The sequence below is a fragment of the Agelaius phoeniceus genome, chromosome 1 (assembly GCF_051311805.1).
Source record: "Agelaius phoeniceus isolate bAgePho1 chromosome 1, bAgePho1.hap1, whole genome shotgun sequence".
NCBI classification, from domain to species: Eukaryota; Metazoa; Chordata; class Aves; order Passeriformes; family Icteridae; genus Agelaius; species Agelaius phoeniceus.
In genome coordinates, this window is record NC_135265.1 from 492,324 (window position 1) to 516,117 (window position 23,794).

The 23,794-nt window shown below is 67.2% G+C and overlaps 2 protein-coding genes, 1 long non-coding RNA gene and 2 other non-coding genes across 13 annotated transcripts in view; 4 read left to right on the forward strand and 1 right to left on the reverse strand.

Annotated features, from left to right (window-relative positions):
• Window positions 1–21: 21 nt before the first annotated feature.
• LOC129117861 (uncharacterized) lies at window positions 22–1,967 on the forward strand. Of its 2 annotated transcripts, none has more exons than XR_008533923.2 (3): window positions 22–110; window positions 573–787; window positions 1,695–1,967. It is a non-coding gene; the product is annotated as an uncharacterized LOC129117861 (long non-coding RNA). The 2 variants fall into 2 exon arrangements; XR_013183174.1 differs by lacking the exon at window positions 22–110 and adding an exon at window positions 142–276.
• On the forward strand, window positions 354–482 carry LOC129131568 (small nucleolar RNA SNORA9). The gene has a single exon (XR_008535699.2). It is a non-coding gene; the product is annotated as a small nucleolar RNA SNORA9 (small nucleolar RNA).
• On the forward strand, window positions 1,018–1,146 carry LOC129131560 (small nucleolar RNA SNORA9). Its single transcript, XR_008535698.1, has one exon. It is a non-coding gene; the product is annotated as a small nucleolar RNA SNORA9 (small nucleolar RNA).
• An 892-nt stretch (window positions 1,968–2,859) lies between the features above and the next one.
• Window positions 2,860–15,625, forward strand: PTPN23 (protein tyrosine phosphatase non-receptor type 23). The gene is made up of 25 exons (XM_054628331.2): window positions 2,860–3,063; window positions 3,814–3,888; window positions 4,418–4,545; window positions 5,266–5,342; window positions 5,447–5,496; window positions 5,956–6,087; window positions 6,426–6,506; window positions 6,926–7,057; window positions 7,221–7,268; window positions 7,481–7,537; window positions 7,659–7,717; window positions 8,015–8,094; window positions 8,759–8,873; window positions 9,003–9,068; window positions 9,172–9,317; window positions 9,909–10,217; window positions 10,666–10,820; window positions 10,901–11,052; window positions 11,283–11,462; window positions 11,605–13,615; window positions 13,707–13,888; window positions 14,038–14,142; window positions 14,568–14,706; window positions 14,787–14,900; window positions 14,976–15,625. Exons 1-25 carry the CDS (start codon window positions 2,980–2,982, stop codon window positions 15,522–15,524), a joined length of 5,226 nt encoding a protein of 1,741 aa, XP_054484306.2. The 5' UTR covers window positions 2,860–2,979; the 3' UTR covers window positions 15,525–15,625.
• Window positions 15,626–15,720: 95 nt separating this feature from the next.
• SCAP (SREBF chaperone) overlaps window positions 15,721–23,794 on the reverse strand; it is a 60,896-nt gene continuing 52,822 nt past the window's right edge. For all 8 annotated transcript variants that reach the window (XM_077178676.1, XM_077178716.1, XM_054628341.2 and 5 more), the window contains 8 exons: window positions 23,503–23,618; window positions 22,866–23,415; window positions 22,047–22,132; window positions 21,359–21,441; window positions 20,484–20,653; window positions 18,933–19,013; window positions 18,138–18,344; window positions 15,721–16,965 (listed from right to left, as the gene is read on the reverse strand). In XM_077178676.1, the coding sequence (XP_077034791.1) occupies window positions 16,720–16,965; window positions 18,138–18,344; window positions 18,933–19,013; window positions 20,484–20,653; window positions 21,359–21,441; window positions 22,047–22,132; window positions 22,866–23,415; window positions 23,503–23,618 (1,539 nt within the window). In that variant the 3' untranslated portion in view covers window positions 15,721–16,719. The remainder of the gene's footprint in view (window positions 16,966–18,137; window positions 18,345–18,932; window positions 19,014–20,483; window positions 20,654–21,358; window positions 21,442–22,046; window positions 22,133–22,865; window positions 23,416–23,502; window positions 23,619–23,794) is intronic.

A 23,794-nucleotide genomic window follows, 5' to 3' on the forward strand; every position in this document is an offset into this window, starting at 1 on the left:
TTTTTGGCCCGGCCCACCCGTGCGCTAAACGCGCTGATCCCGCCTCTCCCGCATGTCCGTGACGTCATCAGCAAGCGCCCCCTCTCTAAGCATGGCCGCCGCTGGAGCAGGTGAGAGCGGATGGCGGCCCGTACGCATCCACCGCCATCCGCGGCCTCCCGCTGCCGGGGCCGCCTCCGCGAGCCGCTGCACCTCCGATGACTCTCGGGGCCGCGCGGGGTGCGGCGCTTCCCGCCCATCGGGCCCCGCCGCGCTCGTGAGGGGCCGCGGGGTGCGGTGCGTTCCGGGCAGGGCCGCCGGGGCTGTCCTGGGCTGTCCTCGGGGATCGAGGCTCCCTCGGGAGCGGATTCCCCCCGCAGGCTCCAGCATGGGGGGGCCTGGCGTGGCCCCTGCCATTCCTGTAGCGCTGCCAGAGCATCCCGGGGCCGTTTGAGGCCGCTCCCGGCGCATCCCGGGCGCGGTCATAGAATCCCCGGACATGCCCGGGCTGGGTGGGACATGGGAGGACTGCGGGAGCCCGAAACCCCCGGGCGCGGTGGGGCCCGTGACATTCCTGCCCTTCCCCATTCCAGGTTCCTGCTCCAAGGACCCAGAGCGCTTCAGGAAGGCACTGGGAAGAAGGAAATGGATTCAAGGGACCTAGCACCGTAATTAGCTTAGTTTTGGTTAATTAAGGCTACTAAGGCCTCAGCCCCTCGTCTCCCACGGCTGAAATTCCATGGGAATGCTGTGACCGAGACACGGAGCTCCATCCTGGCAGGAGTTACTTGCTGACACCACTGCCCAGGTGAGGGCCAGCCCCAGCTCTGCCCGTGCTCCTTGTCTGCCCAGGGGGGTCTGCAGGGCCGGAATGCCACGGGAATGTCGGGCAGTTCGGCTCCCGGGACCCTGCCAGGCCCTGGGCTGTCCCCGTGTCACCCCTGGCTCCAGCAGGGCACTCCTGGAGTGCCACTGAGCTGCTAGTGCCACCTGCAGGGCCCGGGCTCTGCCGTGCCCGGATGTCCCGGGCCCTTCCCGCCGCAGGCTCCAGCATGGGGGGGCCTGGCGTGGCTCCCACCATTCCTGCAGCGCTGCCAGAGCATCCTGGGGCCGTTTGAGGCCGCTCTCGGCACCTCCCGGGGGCGGTTATGGAAACCCCGGACACCCCGGGGGTGGTTATGGACACCTGGACATCCTGGGGGCGGTTATGGACATCCCAGGGCGGTCATGGACATCCCAGGGTGGTTATGGTCACCTGGACATCCCAGGGTGGTTATGGACATCCTGGACATCCCAGGGTGGTTATGGACATCCTGGACACCCCGGGGGTGGTTATGGACACCTGGGCATCCCGGGGGTGGTTATGGACACCTGGGCATCCCAGGGTGGTTATGGTCACCTGGACACCCTGAGGGTGGTTATGGACATCCCAGGGTGGTTATGGACATCCCGGGGGTGGTTATGGACATCCTGGGCATCCCAGGGTGGTTATGGTCACCTGGACACCCCGGGGGTGGTTATGGACATGCCCATCCCAGGGTGGTTATGGACATCCCGGAGGTGGTTATGGACACCTGGACATCCCAGGGTGGTTATGGACATCCTGGACATCCCAGGGTGGGTCTGGACACCGCAGGCCCAGTGGGCTTTGGGGAGAACAGGGGATCCAAGGGCAGCAAGGCGGGTGACTGACACTCCTGCCTTTCCCATTGCAGGCTCCCTCCGTGGTGATGCAGAGGCATCATGAAGCCTCCAGGAAAGGAGGAAGCGGGTGCCAGGCTGTTGTCACTGTAATTAACCATTCTGTTAATGAGCCAGCAGGAGGTGTGTGCTGGGTGTCACCTGCCAGCCCACCCTTCCCAGGCCGTGCTGTTATCCCACAGGGATCTATCCAGAGGCTGGAGCAGCAGGGCAGATTCCCTGTGGAAGAACCAGGAGGATTCAGCGACACCAGAGTCAGGGAATTAAACATGAACCCGTAGTTTTAATGTGTTTGGATTCCAAAGCTTTTTTATTTTCTGGTTTTGCCTAAAAGGGATAAAAATAGGGATTCAGTGGGAGGGGAAGGGGATGCTCCAGGTGCTGGAGCTGAGATTCCCCAGGGGAGCAGGAGCCCACTCCGTGTCCCCATGGTCACCTTGGCTCACCATGGCTTGCTGTCCCCATGTCCCAGGCTCAGGTAGCCCCATTTCCCTGAACCCCAGTGTCCCAATGTCCTTGGGTCCTGGTGTCCCCAGTCCCTGGGGCCCGCAGTCGGGACAGGGACACACTGGCTGTGAGGCAGGGCGCAGCTCCCAGCTGGAAGCAGTGGTTCAGGTGTGCTCCTGCTGGGATCCTGGAAGCTGCTGGGGTACCAGAACCCATCGAAGAGCTCTGCTAATGGCTCAAACAACTAGATTAATGCATCAGATAATTAACAGAGCAGATGGTTAACGTTAACGGGTTAAATGCATTACTGGAATATTGTAGGATAAGCTCCTGTTACCCTGGTTGATCCGTGTTGTTGGAACAGCCCTGGGGCAGAACGAGGTGTCCCTGGGACCGCCGAGGCGTCCTGGACTCCCAAATACCCAACCGTACCCTGGGGGGGCCGCGGGAGGTGGGGAGAAGGGTAATTAGCGGGGTCATTAATTAACGGCACCCCAATAGAGGAGCCTTGAAAGGGAGGGGCTAGGCATGGCCTGTTGCCATGGTAACTGCCCCGCCTCCGGGGCGGGGCTTTTCCGCGACAAGGTCCGTGTCCTCCAATCAGCGGGCGAGGCGTCCCCATGGCAACAGCGCTTGTCCCGCCCCGGGTGGGCGTGGCCGCACGATCACCCCTTCTTAGGGGTGGGGCGTGGGAACGGGCGCGAGGGGCGGGGCGTGGCGTCGCCATGGGAACGGGCCCGGAAGTGTCGCGCGGACTCGGTGTCCCGCGAGCCCCCGCGCGCGGTTCCGGCGGGCCGGGCCGTGCCGGGATCGCGCCGGGAGCGGGGCCGGGCCGTGCCGGGAGCGGGCGGGATGGAGGCCGTGCCCCGCATGCCCATGATCTGGCTCGACCTCAAGGAGGCCGGGGAGTTCGCCTTCAACGCCGCCGTCAAGAAGGTGGGGCCAGGGAGGGCCGGCGGGGCCTGGGCGGGGCGGGGCCGGGAGGGAACCGGGAAGGTCCCGCTGCCTTCGGAAGGCCAGGGCAGGGGGAACGGCGGGCGGGATGCCAGGGGGGTCCCTGGAGCCGCCGGGCCCGGAGCTGGGGGTTTGGATCGGGGCGGGCAGCGAGGGACGGGACCCCCCTGCCCGGAGCCGCCGTGTCCGTGCCACCCCCGCGGGGGCCGGGTAATTAATTAGTCACTTAATGAACGGCTGGAAACAAGCTCCACCCCTGTCCGCCGCTTCCTGTGCCACAGAATTTATGGATGGGGAGGGCTGGGGGGATCCCCAGCCTTGTGTCGCTCCTCTCGCGGTTTTGCGGGGGACACGGGCGGTCCCTGGGAGTGTCCCCAACACACTTTGGAGCCGGGGGGACCTTCCCTCCGCCCTTTAGTCCCTTTTCCAACCTCAGCCATTCCCCGATCCCCTTCCCTGATCTCATCCTCTGAGCCGTCCGTGGGCGTCAAACTCCCCGCAGCCCGGCCCGGTGTCCCCGCCGCCCGTCTCGGTGTCCCCGCAGCCCGGCCCGGTGTCCCCGCAGCCCGGCCCGGTGTCCCCGCCGCCCGTCTCGGTGTCCCCGCAGCCCGGCCCGGTGTCCCCGCCGCCCGTCTCGGTGTCCCCGCAGCCCGGCTCGGTGTCCCCGCCGCCCGGCGGCCTCTCCGGGGCTGGGAGGGGCTCCGGGGCCGCTCAACCTCTCCCGTCTCCCAGTTCGTGCTGAAGAACTATGGGGAGAACCCGGAGAACTACAATGAGGAGCTGCGGAAGCTGGAGCTGCTCCGGCAGGTGAGGGGGGACCCTGGGGGGACCCTGGGGGCTCTGGGGTGGCCGTGCCGACCCCCCGGGCTGGGGCTGCTCCTCTGCCCGTCCCGTGGCCCACGGAGCAGCCCGTGGGTGATCCCAGCGATCCAGGGCCATGAGCTGCTGGCTGGGGGCAGCAGGGACAGCTCCTGGTGCTGGCCCCAGGGTCTCCAAAGCTGGGGGGCCCAGACAGCCCCAGCCCAGCGCTGGGATTTCTCGAGGCAGGAGGGCAGGGAACCTTCCCAGGTGCTGCTGCTGTTTCCTCCTCCCCTGTGTGCCCCAGGACACCCAACTCCCGTGGATCTCCCAGCCCTGGGAGCTGTGCCGGGGGTGCAAAGCCTCATTTCCCCATCCCCCTCCCCCGGGCTCGTTTTTGGGAGCACTCAGCTGCTCCCGAGGCTTTCCAGGAGCCCTGTCCCATCCCATGCTGCTGGCTCAGCCTCCCCTGCAAGACAGCTCCCGTTCCTGCCTGGAACGTGTCCCCAGACTCTGTCCCTCCCCTCCCTGCTCGCAGAGCGCCGTCAGCGTCCCCCGGGACTTCGAGGGCTGCAGCACCCTGCGCAAGTACCTGGGGCAGCTGCACTTCCTGCAGAGCCGCATCCCCATGGGGCAGGGCCAGGAGGCGGCCGTGCCTGTCACATGGTGAGGGATGGCATTGGATGGGAGGGATGGGATGGGATGAGGGTGTCTGGGATGGGGATCCAGGATGGGATGGGGGATCTGGGATGGGTATTTGGGATGGAATGGGTTAGGATGGGATATCCGGGATGGGGGATCTGGGATGGGATAGGATGGGATGGGGGATCTGGGATGTGGTGGGGGGCCAGGATGGGGGATCTGAGATGGGATGGGGGATCCGGGATGGGGGGCTGGGATGTGGAGCTGGGCTGTGATGGGGGATCCGGGATGGGGTATCTGGGATGGGAGGACTGGGGTGTGGGATCCAGGATGGGATGGGATAGGATGGGGTATCGGGAACTGGGATGGGGGGCTGAGCTGTGCAGGATATGGCCATGCCCATTTCCTGGGAAAAGGCTGCTCCAGGAACCGCAAACCCCTTGGGGAATGTGGTCCTGCCCAGGGTGGCACTGGGGGATCCCAGGAACCCCTTGGGGATGACAGTGTCCTGCCTGGGGTGGCACAGGGCTGGCCCAGTGATGTCCTGGGGAATGTGCTCCTGCCTGGGGTGGCACAGGGGATCACAGGGGACCTTTGAGGAACAGGGTCCTGCCCTGGAGAGCCCCAGGGGAATGGGGTCCTGCAGAGGGGAGTCCCAGGGACCCTTGGGGAATGGGGTTCCCAGTAATTCCTGCTCCTGGGAGAATCCCTGGTTGCTGCCTGTCCTGTGCCCCTTCCCCCCAGGACTGAGATCTTCTCGGGCAAGGCAGTGACACACGAGGACATCAAGTACGAGCAGGCCTGTGTCCTCTACAACCTGGGTGAGCTCCCTGACTCCAGCAGCCCTGGGGCTCCTGGCCCAAGCCCCCGTTCCCAGGGGTGTTGGGGTGTCCCTGCCCCGCTGAGCCCCCGCCTGTCCCCACAGGAGCTCTGCATTCCATGCTGGGAGCCATGGACAAGCGCGTGTCCGAGGAGGTAACGACCCCTCTGTCCCTCTGGGGCACCTGGGCAGTGCCAGCTGGGTGGGACAGGGCAGGGACTGTCCCTGTGCTGGGCTCTGGGAGGAACCTGGAACCTCTGGGGTTTGGGGTGTCTGGGTTCATGACATTGAGGGGCTGCTGGAGCAGAGCTGGGGAAGGGGAGGGGACAGCCAGGGCTCAGGCCCTGCTCCCAGGGAACAGGACAAGAGGGAATGGCCTCAAGGGGGGGCTCAGCTGGGATATTGGGAATGTTCCTCCTGGAAAGGCTCTCCATCCCTGGCACAGCTGCCCAGGGCAGGGCTGGAGTCCCCATTGGTGAAGGATTTAAAAGCCCTTCACCATGTGGATGTGGCACTTGGGGACATGGTCAGGGGTGGCCTTGGCAGTGCTGGGGGCTGGCTGGACTCCGTGATCTGGGAAGTCTTCTCCAAACCCAACAATTCCATCCCCTCAGGGTATGAAGGTTTCCTGCACCCACTTCCAGTGTGCTGCTGGTGCCTTCACCTACCTGCGGGATCACTTCCCACACTCCTACAGCGTGGACATGAGCCACCAGATCCTGAGCCTCAACATCAACCTCATGCTGGTAGGGGCTGGGGGCACTGCTGGCACTGGGACCCCCCCAGTGTGTCTGTGGGGTTGGTGTTGCCCATGCATCCAAGGGCACAGGACCCCAGTGTCCCCCAGGGCCTCTCTGTGGGCTCTGGGCTCTCTCCCGGGGTGGGGGGAAGGAGGTTTTGGGGGGCACTGGGGGATCAGGGAAGGCTCAGTGCCATTCCTGGGCTCTCCAAGCACCCTCAGGGCTGCTATTCCCTGTGCCACATCCACCCCTTGGGCAAGGAGCTGGATTCAGTGGGTCCTGCCAGGGGCCTGGGCTGTCCCAGGGGCTGGGGACACTCAACATTCCTCTCTTGTCCCTGGCAGGGCCAGGCACAGGAGTGTCTCCTGGAGAAGTCCATGCTGGACAACAGGAAGAGCTTCCTCGTGGCCAGGATCAGTGCCCAGGTGAGCGCCAGGAGCTGCTGCCAGCAGGGCCCTGCTCCCCCTGCTCTGGGGTCAGAAGCTGCAGAGGGACTTGGGGCAAGGGCCTGCAGTGACAGGGCACAGGGAATGGGAGATGGGGGGGGTATTGGGAGGAAATTCTTGGCTGTGAGCTGGGTGAGGGACTGGACTGGATTTTCCAGAGCAGCTGTGGCTGCCCCTGGATCCCTGGAAGTGTCAAAGTGTCCAGTGCCCCTGGACAGGGCTTGGAGCAGCCTGGGCTGGTGACAGTCCCTGTGTGTGGTCCCAAACACATCCCTGAGTTCCCCCAACCATTCCTGTGGGTGATCCAAGTCCTTGGGCTGCTGCTGGTGATTCCCCTGCCCTGCCCTGGTTCCCCTGGGATCTGGAATTCTGGAATTCTTCCCTGTCCCTCTCCACAGGTGGTGGATTACTACAAGGAGGCCTGCCGGGCCCTGGAGAACTCAGAGACAGCCTCGCTGCTGGGCAAGATCCAGAAGGACTGGAAGAAGCTGGTCCAAATGAAAATCTATTATTTTGCTGCTGTGGCCCACGTGAGTGAGGGGGAGCTGGGGCTGGGGGGCTCTGCCTGTGCTCCCACCCCACCTTGGGGTGCTCCTGCCAGCTCTGGAGCAGCCTGGCTGCTCCCTGGGGCTTTCCTCCCCCTCTCACAGCTCTCCCTGGAGTTACAGAGCTCTGATCCCAGTTTTCTTCCAGCTGCACATGGGGAAACAGGCCGAGGAGCAGCAGAAGTTTGGGGAGAGGGTAAGTGGGGCTGTGCCATCCCATTTCATCCTCTCCAGCCTCTGGATTGGGGTCCTGGGAAGGGGCTCATGTGCTGGAAGAGGTTGGATATCCACAGCTGTGTCCTGTGTCCTGCCAGGGCCTGGGTGCTCTGGGAGGGCTATGGGGAGCTGTGGCCCTGTGCAGAGCCAGGACAGTGCCCCCATGCCAACCCAGCTCCCTCTCTCCCACAGGTCATCTACTTCCAGAGCGCTCTGGACAAGCTCAATGAAGCCATCAAGCTGGCCAAGGTGTGTTCCTGCCCTCTGGGCTGCAGGAGGAGCAGGGCTGGGGTCGGTTCCAGGGGCTCTCCAGGCCTCTCTGATCCCATCTGGAATGCTCGGACAGGAATTCCCACTCTCACTCCCACAGGGCCAGCCTGAGACCGTGCAGGAAGCTCTGAGGTTCACCATGGATGTCATTGGTGGGAAGTGAGTCTGTGGGGCCCCCAGGGTGTCTCCATCCTTTTCCAGGACTTGGGAATGTTGGTGGGCAGGGAGCCTGGGGAGCGTTCCAGGTGTCCTGACGTGCAGAGCCCAGCACTGCCCCAGGGCCTGTGGGTGGGTGGAGGGATGGATGGAGGGATGGATGGAGGGATGGATGGATGGAGGGATGGATTGCTGGAGCAGTCCCAGGAGAGCCAGGGGGGCTGAGCCTGTTGGGAGCAAGTTTAGGGAGCCAGGAGTGCCACCTGCTCCTTCTCTCCCAGCATCACTTCCCATTTCCAGGTACAATTCAGCCAAAAAGGACAACGACTTCATCTACCACGAGGCTGTGCCTGCGCTGGACACTCTGCAGTCTGTTAAAGGTCAGGGGGCCCTGGGGACAGGGAGCTGCAGGGATTGAGGGGAGCAGCCCCGGGCACAGGGAGCTGCAGGGATTGAGGGGAGCAGCCCCGGGCACAGGGAGCTGCAGGGATTGAGGGGAGCAGCCCTTCAGGGGACAGGGAGCTGCAGGGATTGAGGGGAGCAGCCCCGGGCACAGGGAGCTGCAGGGACTGAGGGGAGCAGCTCTGGGCACAGGGAGCTGCAGGGATTGAGTGGAGCAGCCCCGGGCACAGGGAGCTGCAGGGATTGAGGGGGGCAGCCCTTCAGGGGACAGGGAGCTGCAGGGATTGAGGGGTGCAGCCCTGGGCACGGGGAGCTGCAGGGATTGAGGGGAGCAGCCCTTCAGGGGACAGGGAGCTGCAGGGATTGAGGGGAGCAGCCCTGGGCACAGGGAGCTGCAGGGATTGAGGGGAGCAGCCCTGGGCACAGGGAGCTGCAGGGATTGAGTGGAGCAGCCCCGGGCACAGGGAGCTGCAGGGATTGAGTGGAGCAGCCCCGGGCACAGGGAGCTGCAGGGATTGAGGGGGGCAGCCCTGGGCACAGGGAGCTGCAGGGATTGAGGGGAGCAGCCCTGGGCACAGGGAGCTGCAGGGATTGAGGGGAGCAGCCCTTCAGGAGCTGTCCCAGCCCGGGTGTGTTTCTCAGGTGCCCCCTTGGTGAAGGCTCTGCCCGTCAACCCCACGGACCCCGCGGTCACCGGCCCCGACATCTTTGCCAAGCTGGTGCCCATGGCTGCCCACGAGGCCTCATCCCTGTACAGGTGTGTCCTGCTCAGCCCTGCACAGGTGTGTCCGGGCTCCAGCCACAGCAGGGCGGGGTGCAGCTGGGGCTGGGGGCCTGCTGGCTGTTTCCCTGTGCTCATGGACTGTTCTGTTGTGTGCTGTCCCAGCGAGGAGAAGGCCAAGCTGCTGCGGGACGTGATGGCCAAGATCGAAGCCAAGAACGAAGTGCTGGAGTACGTGAGGGGCCCGGCCCTTCTGCCCCGCGGGGTCCCGCTGCTCCCGAGCCTCTGGAGCGGGGACACTGCCACCCCTCAGGGGCCCCTCTGTGTCCCACAGCCAGTTCATGGACTCCATGCAGCTGGACCCTGAGACCGTGGACAACCTGGACATGTACAACCACATCCCACCCGTGCTGATGGAGAAATGCGCCGCGCTCAGCGTGCGCCCCGACACCGTGCGCAACCTCGTCCAGTCCATGCAGGGTGAGGGGCTGGGGCTGGCACTGCTCCCTGCCTGGGGCTGGCACTGCTCCTGCCTGGGGCTGGGGGCTGGCACTGCTCCTGCCTGGGGCTGGGGGCTGGCACTGCTCCTGCCTGGGGCTGGGGGTCCCTGGGGGCTGGCACTGCTCCCTGCCTGGGGCTGGGGGGCCTGGGGCCTGGCACTGCTCCCTGCCTGGGGCTGGGGGGCCTGGGGCCTGGCACTGCTCCCTGCCTGGGGCTGGGGGGCCTGGGGGCTGGCACTGCTCCTGCCTGGGGCTGGCACTGCTCCCTGCCTGGGGCTGGGGGGCCTGGGGCTAGCATCACTCCCTGCCCAAGGTGTTGGGAATGTTCCCACCGATGGCTGGTTCTGTACTGCCATCAATTCCTGAATCCCAAAGCATTTTCCCTGTGGGATGGGAGGGGGGATGACCCCAAGGGCAGGGGTGCCCATCACCCCAATGCCTGGGCTGCCGTGTCCCTCCTCTGGCTGCCCACAACCGGGTTTATCCCTGGAGCTGCTGTGTCCGTGCCTGGCTGCAGCCTGGGGCAGGCAGGAGGTGGCCCCACACCCACCAGCCCCCCGTGCCCCCCCAGTGCTCTCCGGGGTTTTCACCGACGTGGAGGCGTCGCTGAAGGAGATCCGGGACCTGCTGGAGGAGGACGAGGCGCAGGAGCGGAAGCTGCAGGAGCTGCTGGGGAGGGTCCCGCCGGCCCCCGCATCCCCCCCGGGGCTGGCCGAGGTCAGCAAGGAGTGCTCCAAGTACCTGGAGCTGCACGAGAAGGCGAGTTTCACCAACACCGAGCTGCACCGCGCCATGAACCTGCACCTGGGCAACCTGCGCCTGCTCGGCGGGCCCCTGGAGCAGGTGCGGGCTGCACTGCCCAGCCCCACGCTCTCCGAAGGTGAGTCCTGCCCTGCCCTGGGGGCTGGGAGTGTCCCCCCAGGCTGGGGGAGGCAGGGCTGTACCCTTTGTGTCCCCCCAGGGGAGGCAGGGCTGTCCCTCTCCGTGCCCCCCTGGATGTCCCTGTGCTGGCACTGTCCGTGTTAGCACAATGGGGGCTTGCCCGCAGGGAGCGTGCAGAGTGGGCCATGTGTGGGGACAGAGGGGACAGAGGCTGTCCCAGCCACAGCCTGGCTCCGCAGATCCCACCCTGTGGGCCCTGTTTGGGGACAGAGGGTCAGAAGCTGTCCCAGCCAAGGCCTGGCTCCGCAGATCCCACCCTGTGGGCCCTGTTTGGGGACAGAGGGTCAGAAGCTGTCCCAGCCAAGGCCTGGCTCCGCAGATCCCACCCCACGGGTTCCCTGCGGTTCCTGGGAGCGGCCCCAGCCCTGACCCCGCCCCACCCCCAGATGACAAACAGGTGCTGCAGAACCTGAAGCGGATCCTGGCCAAGGTGCAGGAGATGCGGGACCAGCGGATGTCCCTGGAGCAGCAGCTGAGGGAGATGATCCAGAAGGACGACATCACCACCTCGCTGGTCACCACCGACCGCTCCGAGATGAAGGTGGGCCTGGGGACGCCCCCGTGTCCCCCTCGGGGACCTTGCTGTCCCACAGCCCCGCGGACCCTCCCGTGTCCCTGCAGAAGCTCTTTGAGGAGCAGCTGAAGAAGTACGACCAGCTCAAGGTGTACCTGGAGCAGAACCTGGCTGCCCAGGAGAACGTGCTCAAGGCCCTGACCGACGCCAACGTCAAATACGCGGCCGTGCGCAAGGCCCTGGCCGAGGTGGAGCACAAGTGAGTGAGGGGGGGTCTCAGTGCTCAGGAACAGCCCCCACCCCCTGGGACAGGTGTGGGGCCACCACCAGCTTCTCCTGTCCCGCCCCACTGCTGGGGCTGCGGTGGCTTTGTCCTGTCCTGATGCCCATCCCAGTGGGAACCAGAGGGTCCCACGGGTGCCTGGAGCTGGGTGCCCACCTTCACCCTGGCACTGCATCCTGCTGAGCCCCTCTGTGCCCCTGTCCCAGGTGGAACACAACCGTGCAGACCCTGGTGGCCTCCTACGAGGCCTATGAGGACCTTATGAAGAAGTCCCAGGAGGGGAAGGACTTCTACACGGACCTGGAGGGGAAGGTGGCCAAGCTGCTGGAGCGGGCACGGGCTGCGTGCCAGGCCAGCGAGGCACACAGGCAGCAGCTGCTGGAGAGGTGGGTGGGCACAGAGACCCCCGGGGGGAGAAGGGCCCTGGGAGCTGTGGGTGGTGGTCTGGGGGCAGGGGGAGGGCGGCAGGTGCCTGTGGGCCAGTGGGGGGCAGCACCCAGCCCCATACTGAGCCCCCCGCCCTCCCAGGGAGCTGAAGAAGCAGCCGCCCCCCCGGCCCACGGCCCCCAAGCCCCCCCTGCAGAAGAAGCCGCTGGACGAGGCCGGGGGCCCCGAGGCCGCCGAGCTGGGCTCCCTGGTGCTGTCGGAGCTGCCGGAGGAGCTGCGGAGCCTCCCCCCGGAGCTGCTGCCCGGGCCCCTGGCCCAGCTGCCGCCCCCAGCGCTGGCCGCCCTGGCCGGGGGGCTGCGGCCCGCCGAGCCCTACCTGCTGCCGGGAGGGGTGGCCAGCGCCCCGCTGCCGCCCCTGGCCGCCACGCCGCCCTTCCCGGGGCACTACCGCCTGCCCGGGCCTCCCGCCGTGCCCGGGCCCTTCCCCGCCCCCGGGGGGGTCCCGGGGCAGCTCCTGCAGCCCTCGGCCCCGGCCGGGCCCGCCCCCGGCCCCGCCGCCCCTCAGCTCTTCCCGGCCGCGCCGCTGATCCGCGCCCCGGCTCAGCCGCCCTTCGGGGGGGGGCCCCACGTGCCGCCCCCGCGCTCGTCCCCCCAGCACGGGACCCTGCCCGCCTACGGCCTGGGCCGGCCCGGCCCGGCCCCCGCCCCGCTCCGCCCGCCCGTGCCCGGGGCAGCGCCCGCGGGTGCCCAGCCGGGGCTGGGGGGCCACGAGCCCCCGGGCGCCCGCCCGGCCACCACCACTGTGGACAGCGTCCAGGCGCCCATCTCCAGCTGCTCCGTGCCCCCCCGCGGCCCCTTCCTGCCCCCTCAGCGCCCGGGGGGGGCCCCGGCCCCCTTCCCCTACACGGCGGGAGGGGTGCAGCCCTTCGGGGCGCCGGCCCCGGCCCCCTTCCCCCCGGCACAGCCCCCGCCCGCCTTCGCCCAGGGCCCCCAGCAGTTCCCGCCGGGTCCCTTCCTGCCCCCGGGCCGAGCCCAGGCCCCTCTGCCCTTCCAGCAGCCCCCCCGCGTGCCCCTGGCGCCCCCGGCCCAGTTCCCCCAGCAGCAGCAGCAGCAGCAGCGCTTCGCCGCTCCGGGGGCGCAGCTGCCCCCGCCTGCCCCAGCGCAGCCCCCGCTGCCCCCGCAGCTCTACCAGCTCCCCGGGCAGGAGCAGCTGCCCCCCGCGGGCCTGGCCCCGCACCCGGGGGCCGTGCCCTTCCCCAGGACCCCCGCCCCGAGCGGCCCCCCGGCCCTGGGGGGGCTCCAGCCGGTGCCGCCCGCCTCCCCCGCCCTGCCCTTCTGCCCCAGCCCGGCCCCCGCCGGCGCCCAGCTGCCCCCCGGCACCATGGCCCTGGGCCCGCCCGCGCCCCCCCCGCCCAGCCAGGCCCCTTCTCCCGGGCCGCTGCCGGGCTCCGTGGTGGTCCCGGGCCCGCTGGTCCCGTCCCCGGCGCCGTCCCCGTCCCCAGCCCTGCCCATGCAGCCCCCGGCGCCGCGGCCGCCTCCGGCGCTGCCCCCGCCGGGCCCCGCGGAGCAGCCGTTCCCGCGGCAGAGCCCCTGCCCCGCCGACCTGCTGTCGTCCAGCCCCGAGAGCCAGCCCGGCGGCTCGGCCGCGCCCGGGGGGCTGCTGCAGCCCACCAAGGCGGGGGCGCAGGAGGGGCAGCGGCCCCGGGCCGTGCAGCTCATCGAGGCCGACCCGTACGCGGAGCCCGAGCGCGTCCGGCGGCTGCTGGCGGAGCTGGAGCGGTTCCGCGGCCTGGCCGAGCGGCTGGAGCGGCCCGCGCCCGGCGGCGGCTCCGAGCTGGACGCGCTCTGGAAGGAGCTGCAGGAGGCGCAGGAGCGCGACGCCCGGCAGCGCTCCATCGCCATCGCCCGCTGCTACTCCATGAAGAACCGGCACCAGGACATCATGCCCTACGACCGCAACCGCGTCGTGCTGCGCTCGGGCAAGGACGACTACATCAACGCCAGCCGCGTGGAGGACCTGTCCCCGTACTGCCCCGCCCTCATCGCCACCCAGGCCCCGCTGCTCGGCACCGCCGCCGACTTCTGGCTCATGATCTACGAGCAGAAGGTGTCCGTGGTCGTCATGCTCGTGTCCGAGCAGGAGCTGGACAAGGTGCGTTCTGTCCCGGGGATGGCACAGCCTGCCCGGTGCCCTGCGGGGCCCGAGGCTCCCTGGGCCGTGCTGACGGCCCCTCCCCCGGCAGAAGGTGCTCCGGTACTTCCCGTCGGAGCGGGGCCAGCCCGTGGCCCACGGCCCTCTGAGCGTGGTGCTCACCAGCCTGCGGGTGACCCCCACACACGTGGAGCGGATGCTGACGCTGCAGTACCGGGACCAGAGCCTCAAACGCACCGTGGCCCACCTCCAGTTCACCTCCTGGCCTGAGCTGTACGTGGGGGGACAAAGGGAGGCTCGGAAGGCCCTGGGAGCCCTGATCTTCTTGGGGGCGGCTCCGGGGTTGGTGAGGGTGTTTGGGCAGCCCCGTCGGGGGGGCTGAGTGCAGAGCCCCCCCAGCGAGTGTGTGTTCCCCACGCCAGGGGCCTGCCCGACAGCAAGGGGAGCCTCCTGCGCTTCATCCAGGAGGTGCACGGCCATTACCTGCACCAGCGGCCGCTGCACACCCCGGTGGTGGTGCACTGCAGGTGAGCCGGACCGGGCCAGGGAGAGAGAGAGGGGCTCCCCCTCCTGTCCCGGGCCTGTCATGGCTCGGGGTGTCTGTCACGGCTCCAGGTGTCTGTCACGGCTCGGGGGGGGTGTCTGTCACGGCTCCGGGTGTCTGTCACGGCTCAGGGGTGTCTGTCACGGCTCAGGGGGGTCTGTCACGGCTCGGGGTGTCTGTCACGGCTCAGGGTGTCTGTCACGGCTCGGGGGGGGTGTCTGTCAGGGCTCAGGGGTGCCTGTCATGGCTCGGGGGTGTCTGTCAGGGCTCCGGGGTGTCTGTCAGGGCTCAGGGTGTTTGTCACGGCTCAGGGGTGTCTGTCAGGGCTCCGGGGTGTCTGTCACGGCTCGGGGGGGGTGTCTGTCAGGGCTTAGGGGTGCCTGTCATGGCTCGGGGGTGTCTCCGCAGCTCCGGCGTGGGCCGCACCGGCGCCTTCTGCCTGCTGTACGCCGCCGTGCAGGAGGTGGAGGCCGGGAACGGCATCCCGGACCTGGCGCAGCTGGTGCGGCGGATGCGGCAGCAGCGCAAGCACATGCTGCAGGAGAAGGTACTGCGGGGGGCTGCGGCCCCGGGGGCGTGGGGCCGCACCCCCGGGCCTCACCGTGTCCCTTCTCCTCTCCCCTGCAGCTGCACCTCAAGTTCTGCTTCGAGGCCGTGCTGCTGCACGCCGAGCAGGTGCTGCTGCGCCACGGCGTGGGCGGCCCCAGCCTGGCCAAGCCCCCCAGCAGCACCTCCCCCAAGGTGGGTGCGGGGCCGTGCCGGGCGGCTCTGGGGAGCTCTGCCGCTGCCGGGGCTCACGGGGCCGCTCTCCCCCAGCTGTACTTCCAGCAGGACCCGCAGGACCTGGTGCTGGGGGGGGACGTGCCCATCAGCTCCATCCAGGCCACCATCGCCAAGCTCAGCATCAAACCGGGGGGGCCCAGCGCCGAGCCCGGGGAGGGCTGGGGGGCGGATGCCGGCCCCGCTCCGGAGCCCGTGGAGCCCGAGGTGCCGCTGGCCATCCCTGACGGCCTCGTGGATGGCGTTGGTGCCCCCGAGCCCGAGCCCCCCGCCCCGAGGCCGCCCCTCCCCGAGGCATCGGGTGACGCTGAGAGCAGCAACCACGTCGGGGGGGAGAGCCCCGAGGGGCCGGGGGGGCCGCCAGAGACCGCCGCTGCCCCCCCGGCCTCCTCCTCCTCCTCCCTGGAGCTCTTGGCCTCGCTGACGCCCGAGGCCTTCAGCCTGGACGCGTCCCTCAAGGGCAAGCAGCGCATGAACAAGCAGAACTTCCTGCAGGCACAGCCGGGCGAGGGGCTCCGGGCGCCCCGGCCCAGCGACGACCCCCTCAGCATGCTCGACCCCCTCTGGACCCTCAACAAGGCGTGAGGGGGGCGGGGGCCCCCGGCCCCCAGCCCCACTTTGTTTGACTCCAGGTAGAACTGACTTTTTCAGCTCTTTGCTACTAAAATAAAGCGAGTTTATCTGCAGGGCCGGGCCCTGGTGCTGCCGGAGCGGGGCGGGGGGTGGGTCAGGGCTGGGCCAGGCTCGGGTTAGCGGGGGGTGGGTCAGGGCTGGGCCAGGCTCGGGTTAGTTCCGTTTAATGGATGTTCTGCACACGTTATAAAACACGGTCGGTACAAAAAGCGTCCCCTGTACAGCACAAAGGTACAGCTGGGCGAAGGCCACCCGCGGGGGCTGGGCCGGGGTCCCGGGGGTCCCCCCCGCCCCAGGCCGGCGCCGCCTCTACAATCACCGGGGGTCGAGAACAGGCGTCATGGGCGCTTCGGGGCAGGGCGGGACGGGCCGGGAGCCCCGGGGCTGCAGCGGGGCCCGGCCCGTGCTCGGGGGAGCCCCGGGGGCTGCCCCGGCCCTGGCTCTGCACGTTGGTCCCGCTGTGCCCCGCTCGGGTCCCTCCCGGCGCCTGCAGGGCGGGGGCGAGAGCTGCGCCCGCTCCCAACCTGAGAAAAGCCTCCTCTGGCCCCGCAGCGGGAGGAGGAGGAGGAGGAGGAAGGGGAGGAAGGTGCTATTGCTGCAGACAGGGCGCAGGAGGGAGCCGGGCAGGGCAGCTGTGCCAGGGCACGGCAAGGGCAGCGCTGCCGGGGCTGGGCCCCCGCGCCCCCCGCCCCAATAAATAACTATTTACAGCGTATAAATAAATAGAGTGGGGGCAGCTGCGGCCCCGGGCGGGAGCGGGCGGGCCCTGCCGCGCCCTAAGGCACGTGGGGGCCGAGCCCAGTCCCGGTCCCGGCCCTCTCCCGGCTGCCACCCGGGGCCGGGGCTGGCCGAGGGCTGCTCCGTGTCCCGGGCCGGGACAGCCACCGCTGGGTGTCCGGCCTGGGAGCCGCCACGCTGTCCCCGCTCTGCCCTGTCCCGCCCCGTGTCCCTCCGCACCATCGCGCTGCCGGGGGGTCCCCGAGGCCGCTTGGAAGATTCCGGACCGGGGGGAGCAGAGGGGAGGGCGGCGGCCCCACCCCGCTCGGTGACCGGAGCCGCTCCGGTGGCGCGGATGGACGCACGGAGCCCGCGGCCCCGTCCCCTCTCCGGCACAGCCCCCAGCCCCGCCTCAGTCCCCTCCTCCTGCTCAGTCCAACTTCTCCAGCACCGAGGGCACGTAGACCAGGCTGAGCTCGCTGCCGAAGTTGCAGACGATGGCGGCGTTCTCCAGCACCAGGATCTGCCGCGCCGGCTGCGACTCGTTGCTCTTGCCCAGGTAGACGGTCTGGAGCAGGTCGCCGTAGCCGATGTCCCAGAAGGACACGCAGCCCTGGCCCCCCGTCACCAGCAGGTTGTCGGAGATGACGCCCAGGCTGGCGCCGCAGCCCAGCTCCTGCGGGACGGAGGTGAGAGCTGAGCTCCGGGGACGGAGAGCTGAGCTCCGGGGTTGGAGCAGGACAGAGGTGAGAGCTGAGCTCCGGGTTTGGAGCGGGACAGAGGTGAGAGCTGAGCTCCGAGGGCTGGAGCAGGACGGAGGTGAGAGCTGAGCTCTGAGGGCTGGAGCGGGATGGAGGTGAGAGCTGAGCTCCGAGGGCTGGAGTGGGACAGAGGTGAGAGCTGAGCTCCGGGTTTGGAGCGGGACGGAGGTGAGAGCTGAGCTCCGGGGCTGGAGGTGAGAGCTGAGCTCCGGGTTTGGAGCGGGATGGAGGTGAGAGCTGAGCTCTGGGGGCAGAGAGCTGAGCTCCGGGGCTGGAGCGGGATGGAGGTGAGAGCTGAGCTCTGAGGGCTGGAGCGGGATGGAGGTGAGAGCTGAGCTCCGAGGGCTGGAGCAGGACGGAGGTGAGAGCTGAGCTCCGAGGGCTGGAGCGGGATGGAGGTGAGAGCTGAGCTCTGAGGGCTGGAGCGGGATGGAGGTGAGAGCTGAGCTCTGAGGGCTGGAGTGGGACGGAGGTGAGAGCTGAGCTCCGGGGCTGGAGGTGAGAGCTGAGCTCCGGGGGCAGAGAGCTGAGCTCCGGGGCTGGAGCGGGATAGAGCCACACCCGGCCTGGCCAGAGCCCTTGCGTGGGACAGGGAGGCTGTTCCAAGCGTGCCCAGCTGGAACAGAGGCTCTGCAGCCTCCAAGCACAGCAGAGGTGTCTGCAGGGTCTGGAGGTGGCCTGGAAAAGCCAGGAGGACCCCTGAGGGTGTGAGGTGGAGCTGGGCAGGGGCTCAGCCTGGAGCAAAGGAGGCTCAGGGGGCCCTTGTGGCTCTGCACAGCTCCTGCCAGGAGGGCACAGCCGAGGGGGTCGGGCTCTGCTCCAGGGAACAGGGACAGGAGCAGAGGGAACGGCCTCAGGCTGGGCCAGGGCAGCTCAGGGTGGACATCAGCAGGAATTGCCCCATGGAAAGGGTGATGAGGCTTTGGAAGGAGCTGCCCAGGGTAGCAGAGCAGTCCCCTTTTCTGGATGTGGCACCTGGGGACACAATCAGTGCTGGCCTTGGCAGCGCAGGGGGGTGGTTGGACTCCGTGCTCTCCGAGGGTTTTCCCACCCAAGCAATTCCCAGTTAACCCTCCCCAGGTCCCACCTGCTGGATGGAGTAGAGCTTGACGCCCGAGCTGCGGTCCCAGATGCTGATGACGTCGTCCAGGCCGCTGCTGATGACGCAGGAGGTGGTGCAGGTCAGCGAGGTGACGTCCCCGCGGTGCGCGAACATGTGGCTGACACGGCTGCCCGTCAGCACGTCCCACAGGCAGATGGCCCCGTCCTGGCCACCGCTGGCCAGCACCATGGTCTGCAGGACAGCAGGGCCACCTCAGTGCCGGGGCACACACGGTGCCACCAGTGCTCCCAATGCTCCCGCGGCAGGAGGGGAGTGAGCGGGGCTGCACCCTGCGCTGCCAGCCCAGCGCTTCCATCCCTGTTCCTGTGCCTGAGCAGGCTGAGGGAACAGAGCCCAGGAACCCCAGGAGCCCCAGTGCAGAGGCACCTGAGGTCACCTCTGTGGGGTGGGAGAGCACCTGGGGGCACACGCTGCTGTAGGGAGTACACTGGGGACCCCCACTCCTCCTGGGGACTGGGGACAGAGCCCCCCTGGGGCCTCAGGCCCCATTTCAGGCCTGCTCAGCTTCACCTGGCAGTGCAGGGACAGAGATTCCCTGCTCCAGGACAGAGAAGCAAGAGATCTCCAGGGAAAGACTGCTGAGCTCACAGTGAACTGGGGGAAAACTGGCTTGGCCACAGAGAGATGGAGGGAGCCAGTGGGTGCCTCCAGCTGAGCCACTGGCTCAGGGATGGGAGCAGGGATGGGCTGAGGTGTGATCTCAGGTATCAGCTCAGGTGTGAGGGCAGGGGAGGGCTCAGGCCCAGCAGCTGCCCGTACCTGGTCGATGTACACGGCTGTGATGGCTCCCGAGTGGCCCTGCAGGGTGAACAGGCAGCACGAGTCCTCCAGCCGGAACACCTGGGGCAGGAGAGGCCCGAGTGAGGCTCTGGGGCCAGCTGGGCTCAGGGTGGGGCCACCTGAGCTCCCCATGGCACAACAGGTCCCACCTGGTCCCACTGTGGCACAGCCAGAGCCCACCTGCGCTGCCATGGGGTGCAGGGCAGGTCATGGCTGGTGGGCAGTGACTGCACAGCTGAAGGGGAAGGGGAGAGGGGACACCCCAGAACCCGGGTCTGCCACTCAGGGAATGTCACAGCAATCTCATGGAATGCTCCAGGCTGGAGACACAGGAGCTGGGAAGACCCTGGGGTGCTGGTGGATGTGACCAGCTGTGCCCAGGTGGGCAAGAGGCCAACGGCTCCTGGATTTTGTGTCAAAATAGTGGCTGAAAGATCAGGGCAGGGATTGTCCCCCTGTGCTGGCCCTGCTGAGGGGCCTCAAATCCTGGGGGCTGCTTTGGGTCCCCACCCAACAGGAAGACCTGGAGGGGCTGGAGCATGTCCAGGGAAGGGAATGGAGCTGGGAAGGGGCTGAAGCCCCAGGAGGGGCTGAGGGAGCTGGGCAGGGGCTCAGCCTGGATAAAAGGGGGCTCAGGGGGCCCTTGTGGCTCTGCACAGCTCCTGCCAGGAGGGCACAGCGGGGGGGTCGGGCTCTGCTCCAAGAAAACAGGGATGGGAGCAGAGGGAGGTTTAGGTTGGATATTGGGAAAACTCCTTTGTGGGAAAGGGTGGTCAGGCATTGGAAGGGGCTGCCAGGGCAGTGGTGGATTCCCCATCCCTGAAGGGATTTTAAAGCTGTGTGGATGTGGCACTTGATGACACGGTTTTGTGGTGGCCTTGGCAGTTCTGGGGACTTGACAGTCTTGAAGAGCTTTCCCAACCTCAGTGATTCCATAATTCTTTGAAGTCACCCATTCCCCCGGCAGGAGGGTCCCACACTCAGCTCAGGGTGACAATCTGGGCTCTGTCCTTGGACTGCTCAGTGAACAGACCCCATGGAGCTCCCAGCTCCCCCTCCTGGCCCCAGCGTCCCTGTGTCCCACTCACCCTCAGGGTGTGCTCCCAGCTGCCTGTCCCCTGTCCCGCTCACCCTCAGGGTGTGCTCCCAGCTGTCCCTCCCTGTCCCCGTGTCCCGCTCACCCTCAGGGTGTGGTCCTGGCTCCCCCTCCCTGTCCCCTGTCCCGCTCACCCTCAGGGTGTGCTCCCAGCTGTCCCTCCCTGTCCCCGTGTCCCGCTCACCCTCAGGGTGTGCTCCCAGCTGTCCCTCCCTGTCCCCGTGTCCCACTCACCCTCAGGGTGTGTTCCCAGCTCCCCCTCCCTGTCCCCATGTCCCGCTCACCCTCAGGGTGTGCTCCCAGCTCCCTTTCCCTGTCCCCGTGTCCCGCTCACCCTCAGGGTGTGGTCCCAGCTCCCCCTCCCTGTCCCCGTGTCCCGCTCACCCTCAGGGTGTGCTCCCAGCTGTCCCTCCCTGTCCCCGTGTCCCGCTCACCCTCAGGGTGTGGTCCTGGCTGCCGGTGACGAGGCGGCCGGCGGCGGCGCGCAGGGCGGTGATGGGTTTGTGGTGCGCGCACGCCACGCTGTGTGTGAGGCGGCAGCGCAGCCCCGCGGCCCCGCGGCTCAGCTCCGGTGAGGGCGGCAGGCTGCTCCTGCCCGGGCCACCTGCGGGCAACACGGGGCCTCAGCCGGGCACGGGCACCTCGGCCTGGCACAGAGGGAGGGGGGTCGGGGTGCTGGGCTTTGGGGAATTGGGGCTGGGACTGCAGTGAACCCTCTGTGCTAAGAACAGCTGAGTGAGGGCCTCAGCAGGGTCACACAATTCCAGACTGGTTTGGGATGGAAGAGCCCTTAAAGCCCATCCAGTCCCACACCCCTGCCAGGGCAGGGACACCTTCCACTGTCCCACTTTGCTCCTGGGATAGCCCCATCCAGCCTGGCCTTGGATACTTCCAGGGATGGAGCAGCCACAGCTTCTCCAGGAAATTCATTCCAGTGCCTCGCCACTCTCCAGGGGAGAATTTCCCCCCAGTATCCCATCTGAATCATCCCCTCTATTCTGCTCCAGAAGCAAAGGAACCCCCTGCTCTAACCAGCCACCCCATGGGCCCCTCTGGGCTGTGCTGTGGTTGTGTCGAGGGCTCAGGCTGTTCCTGGGATTGGGAACAGAGAGAGAAAGGAGACAGAAGTGAAGGAGCAAAGGGCAGCATGGGGATGGTGTCCAGCACAGGGAGCTCCCTCAGCTCAGCACAGCTCTGGGTGCTTTTGGAGCAGTTACCACCAAAGCTGAAGGGGCTGTGAGAAGACTCAGCTGCAGGGAGGGGAAGGCAGGAGCCCAGGGCATTGCAGTCACATTCCAACACTGCTCACCTCGGAACTGCAGGTGGTTCAAGGATGTGTGTGTCTCCAGAGAGAAGAAATCCAAGGAGCCATTCAGCCGGGCAGCCACGATCCTGAGGGACAGATGTGGGGGCTGAGAGAGGCCCTTCCCTGAGCCCAAACCTGGACACCCCTGGGCCAAGCACAGCCCACCCACCCCCGCAAGGAGGCTGCACAGAGCTGGGCTGGGACACTGGACACAGCTCTGAATGGACTGGACAATGGCAGTGCCTCTGAACAGCAGTGACCCAAAGGTGTCCCAGCCCTGAACATTCAGCTACTGACAACACTGAGGGCTGAAGAAGTGGCTGCTGGAGCATTCCTGGAGCCAGGAAAGCTGGTGAAGGTGGATTCTCAGAGGATTGGGCTGGATGTGAGGTTGGATAGCAAGAAAAGGTGGTTGGGCACTAAATAGGCTCCCCTGGGAATGGTGAAAGCTCCAAACCTGCCAGAGCTCAGGAGTGCTTGGACAAAGCTCTCAGGCACAGGGTGGGGTTGTTGGGGTGTCTTGGGCAGGGCCAGGGGTTGGACTCCATGATCCCTGAGGGCCCCTTCCAGCTCAGGATATTATTCCATGACACTGATTCCAGGGAAGAGACATCCCAGCCCAGCCTCTGCTGCTGGGAGCTGCCGTGGAGGTTGGGGCTGGGGATCTCCCAGCACCTGCACAAGGAGTCACCTGTTGTTGAGGAAGATGAGGGCGGTGATGCCGGATTGTCCTTCATCGTTGCTGCTGCGGAGGGTCCCCTCGATGGCATCCCACACCTGGGGGAGGAGGGGTCACTGTGGTGACACTGGTCACAGCAGCACTGGACACAGGGGATCTGGGATCCTGAACAGCTCTGTGTGCTCTGCCCCGGCCCCTGAGCTGGGTGAGCAGTCACAGCTCCCCGTGCTGTGCTGCCAGGCTGTGTCACCTCCTGCCTCCATTACTGTGTCCCTGCTTCTTATCTCCACCCTCCTGTTACTGCATCCCTGCTCCTCTTTATTGCATCCCTGCTCCTCATCTCCACCTCCCATTGCTGCATCCCTGCTCCTCATTACTGCATCCCTGCTCCTCATCTCCATCCTTCCTGTTACTGTGTCCCCACTCATCTCCACCTGCCTGTTACTGTGTCCCTGCTCCCCATCTCCACCTCTCTGCTCCTGTGTCCCTATTCCTCACTCCACGTCCCTGTTACTGTGTCCCTGCTCCTCATTTCCACCCTCCCATTACTGTGCCCCACTCATCTACGCCTCTATTACTGTGTACCCCTTCATCTCCATCTCCCTGTTACTGTGTCCCTGCTCCTCATCTCCATCTCCCTGTTACTGTGTCCCTGTTCCTCATCTCCACCCTCCTGTTACTGTGTCCCTGCTCCTCATCTCCACCTCTCTGCTCCTGTGTGCCTGTTCCTCACTCCACGTCCCTGTTACTGTGTCCCTGTTCCTCATCTCCACCTTCCCCTCGGTGTCCCTGCTCATCTCCACCTCCCATTACTGTGTCCCCGTTCCTCACCTCCAGCTTCCCATTGCTCCTGCCAGCCACGATGAGGTTCCCCTGCAGTTCCAGGCTCCAGATGGAGCTCTCCAGGTCCCCTCCCCAGGACGGAGGGGGTGAGGATTTGTCACACCCGGCGCAGGTCTCGTCCCCGCCGCAGCCGCCCTCGTCCCCTGTGCAGGCCGGGGCACGGCCGCCGCTCCCGCAGAGCCCGGCGGGGCCGAGCGGGGCCGGGAGCCCCGGGAAGGTCCCGTTCCTGCAGCCGGAGCCGCCGTGCTCCTCGTACACCTTCCCCACCAGGCTGCTGAAGTCGTAGCCCGAGTCCTTGCGGCGAGCGCCCACTGCCCGCAGCCGCGGCTCCGGCTCGGCCTTGGCGTGCTCCAGGAAGTTGGTGTCGATCAGGGAGGTGAGGTCGGGCTGGTCACAGAACAGGGGGGGCTGGGGGGGCCCCAGCAGCCGTTTCAGCTGGTGGCTGCTCTCAAAGGAGTCCTCCAGGCCGTTCTTGCCGTCCGGGCTGGGATCCCAGCCCTCCTGGTAGTCGAAGATGCCGCTGCTGTCCCTGCGCAGCCTGCGAGGAGGGACAAGGCTGAGCCCCTCACTGCGGGCTGCCTCCTGGGAGCACCGTGGGGACACGGGGACATGGCCAGGGCCGCACCTGGGCTTGGGGATGACGGTGAGGCAGTCGCCCGTCTGCGCGTCCCACACGCGGATCTGCCCCACCAGGCAGCAGCTCACCAGCAGCATCCCGTCACTGGCCAGGCACTCGATGTCCTGCGAGGGGAAGGACAAGCACAGCTCAGTGGGGCACCACCGAGGCCTCTGGGTCCTGAGCACAGCCTGGTGTGCCTGCAGAACTGCAGATGATGGACTTCGTGTCAAAACTGGCTGGTTTAGGAACTGAGGGACAGTGAGGATATGGATGTCCCTGGAAGGGTCCAATACCAGGT

Coding starts and splice junctions, on each gene's coding strand:
- PTPN23 (XM_054628331.2), top strand. CDS start 2,980: ATGGAGGCCGTGCCCCGCATGCCCATGATCTGGCTCGACCTCAAGGAG. Junction 9,318..9,908: donor CCTCGTCCAGTCCATGCAGG/GTGAGGGGCTGG, acceptor GTGCCCCCCCAG/TGCTCTCCGGGGTTTTCACC. Junction 10,218..10,665: donor CAGCCCCACGCTCTCCGAAG/GTGAGTCCTGCC, acceptor CCCCACCCCCAG/ATGACAAACAGGTGCTGCAG.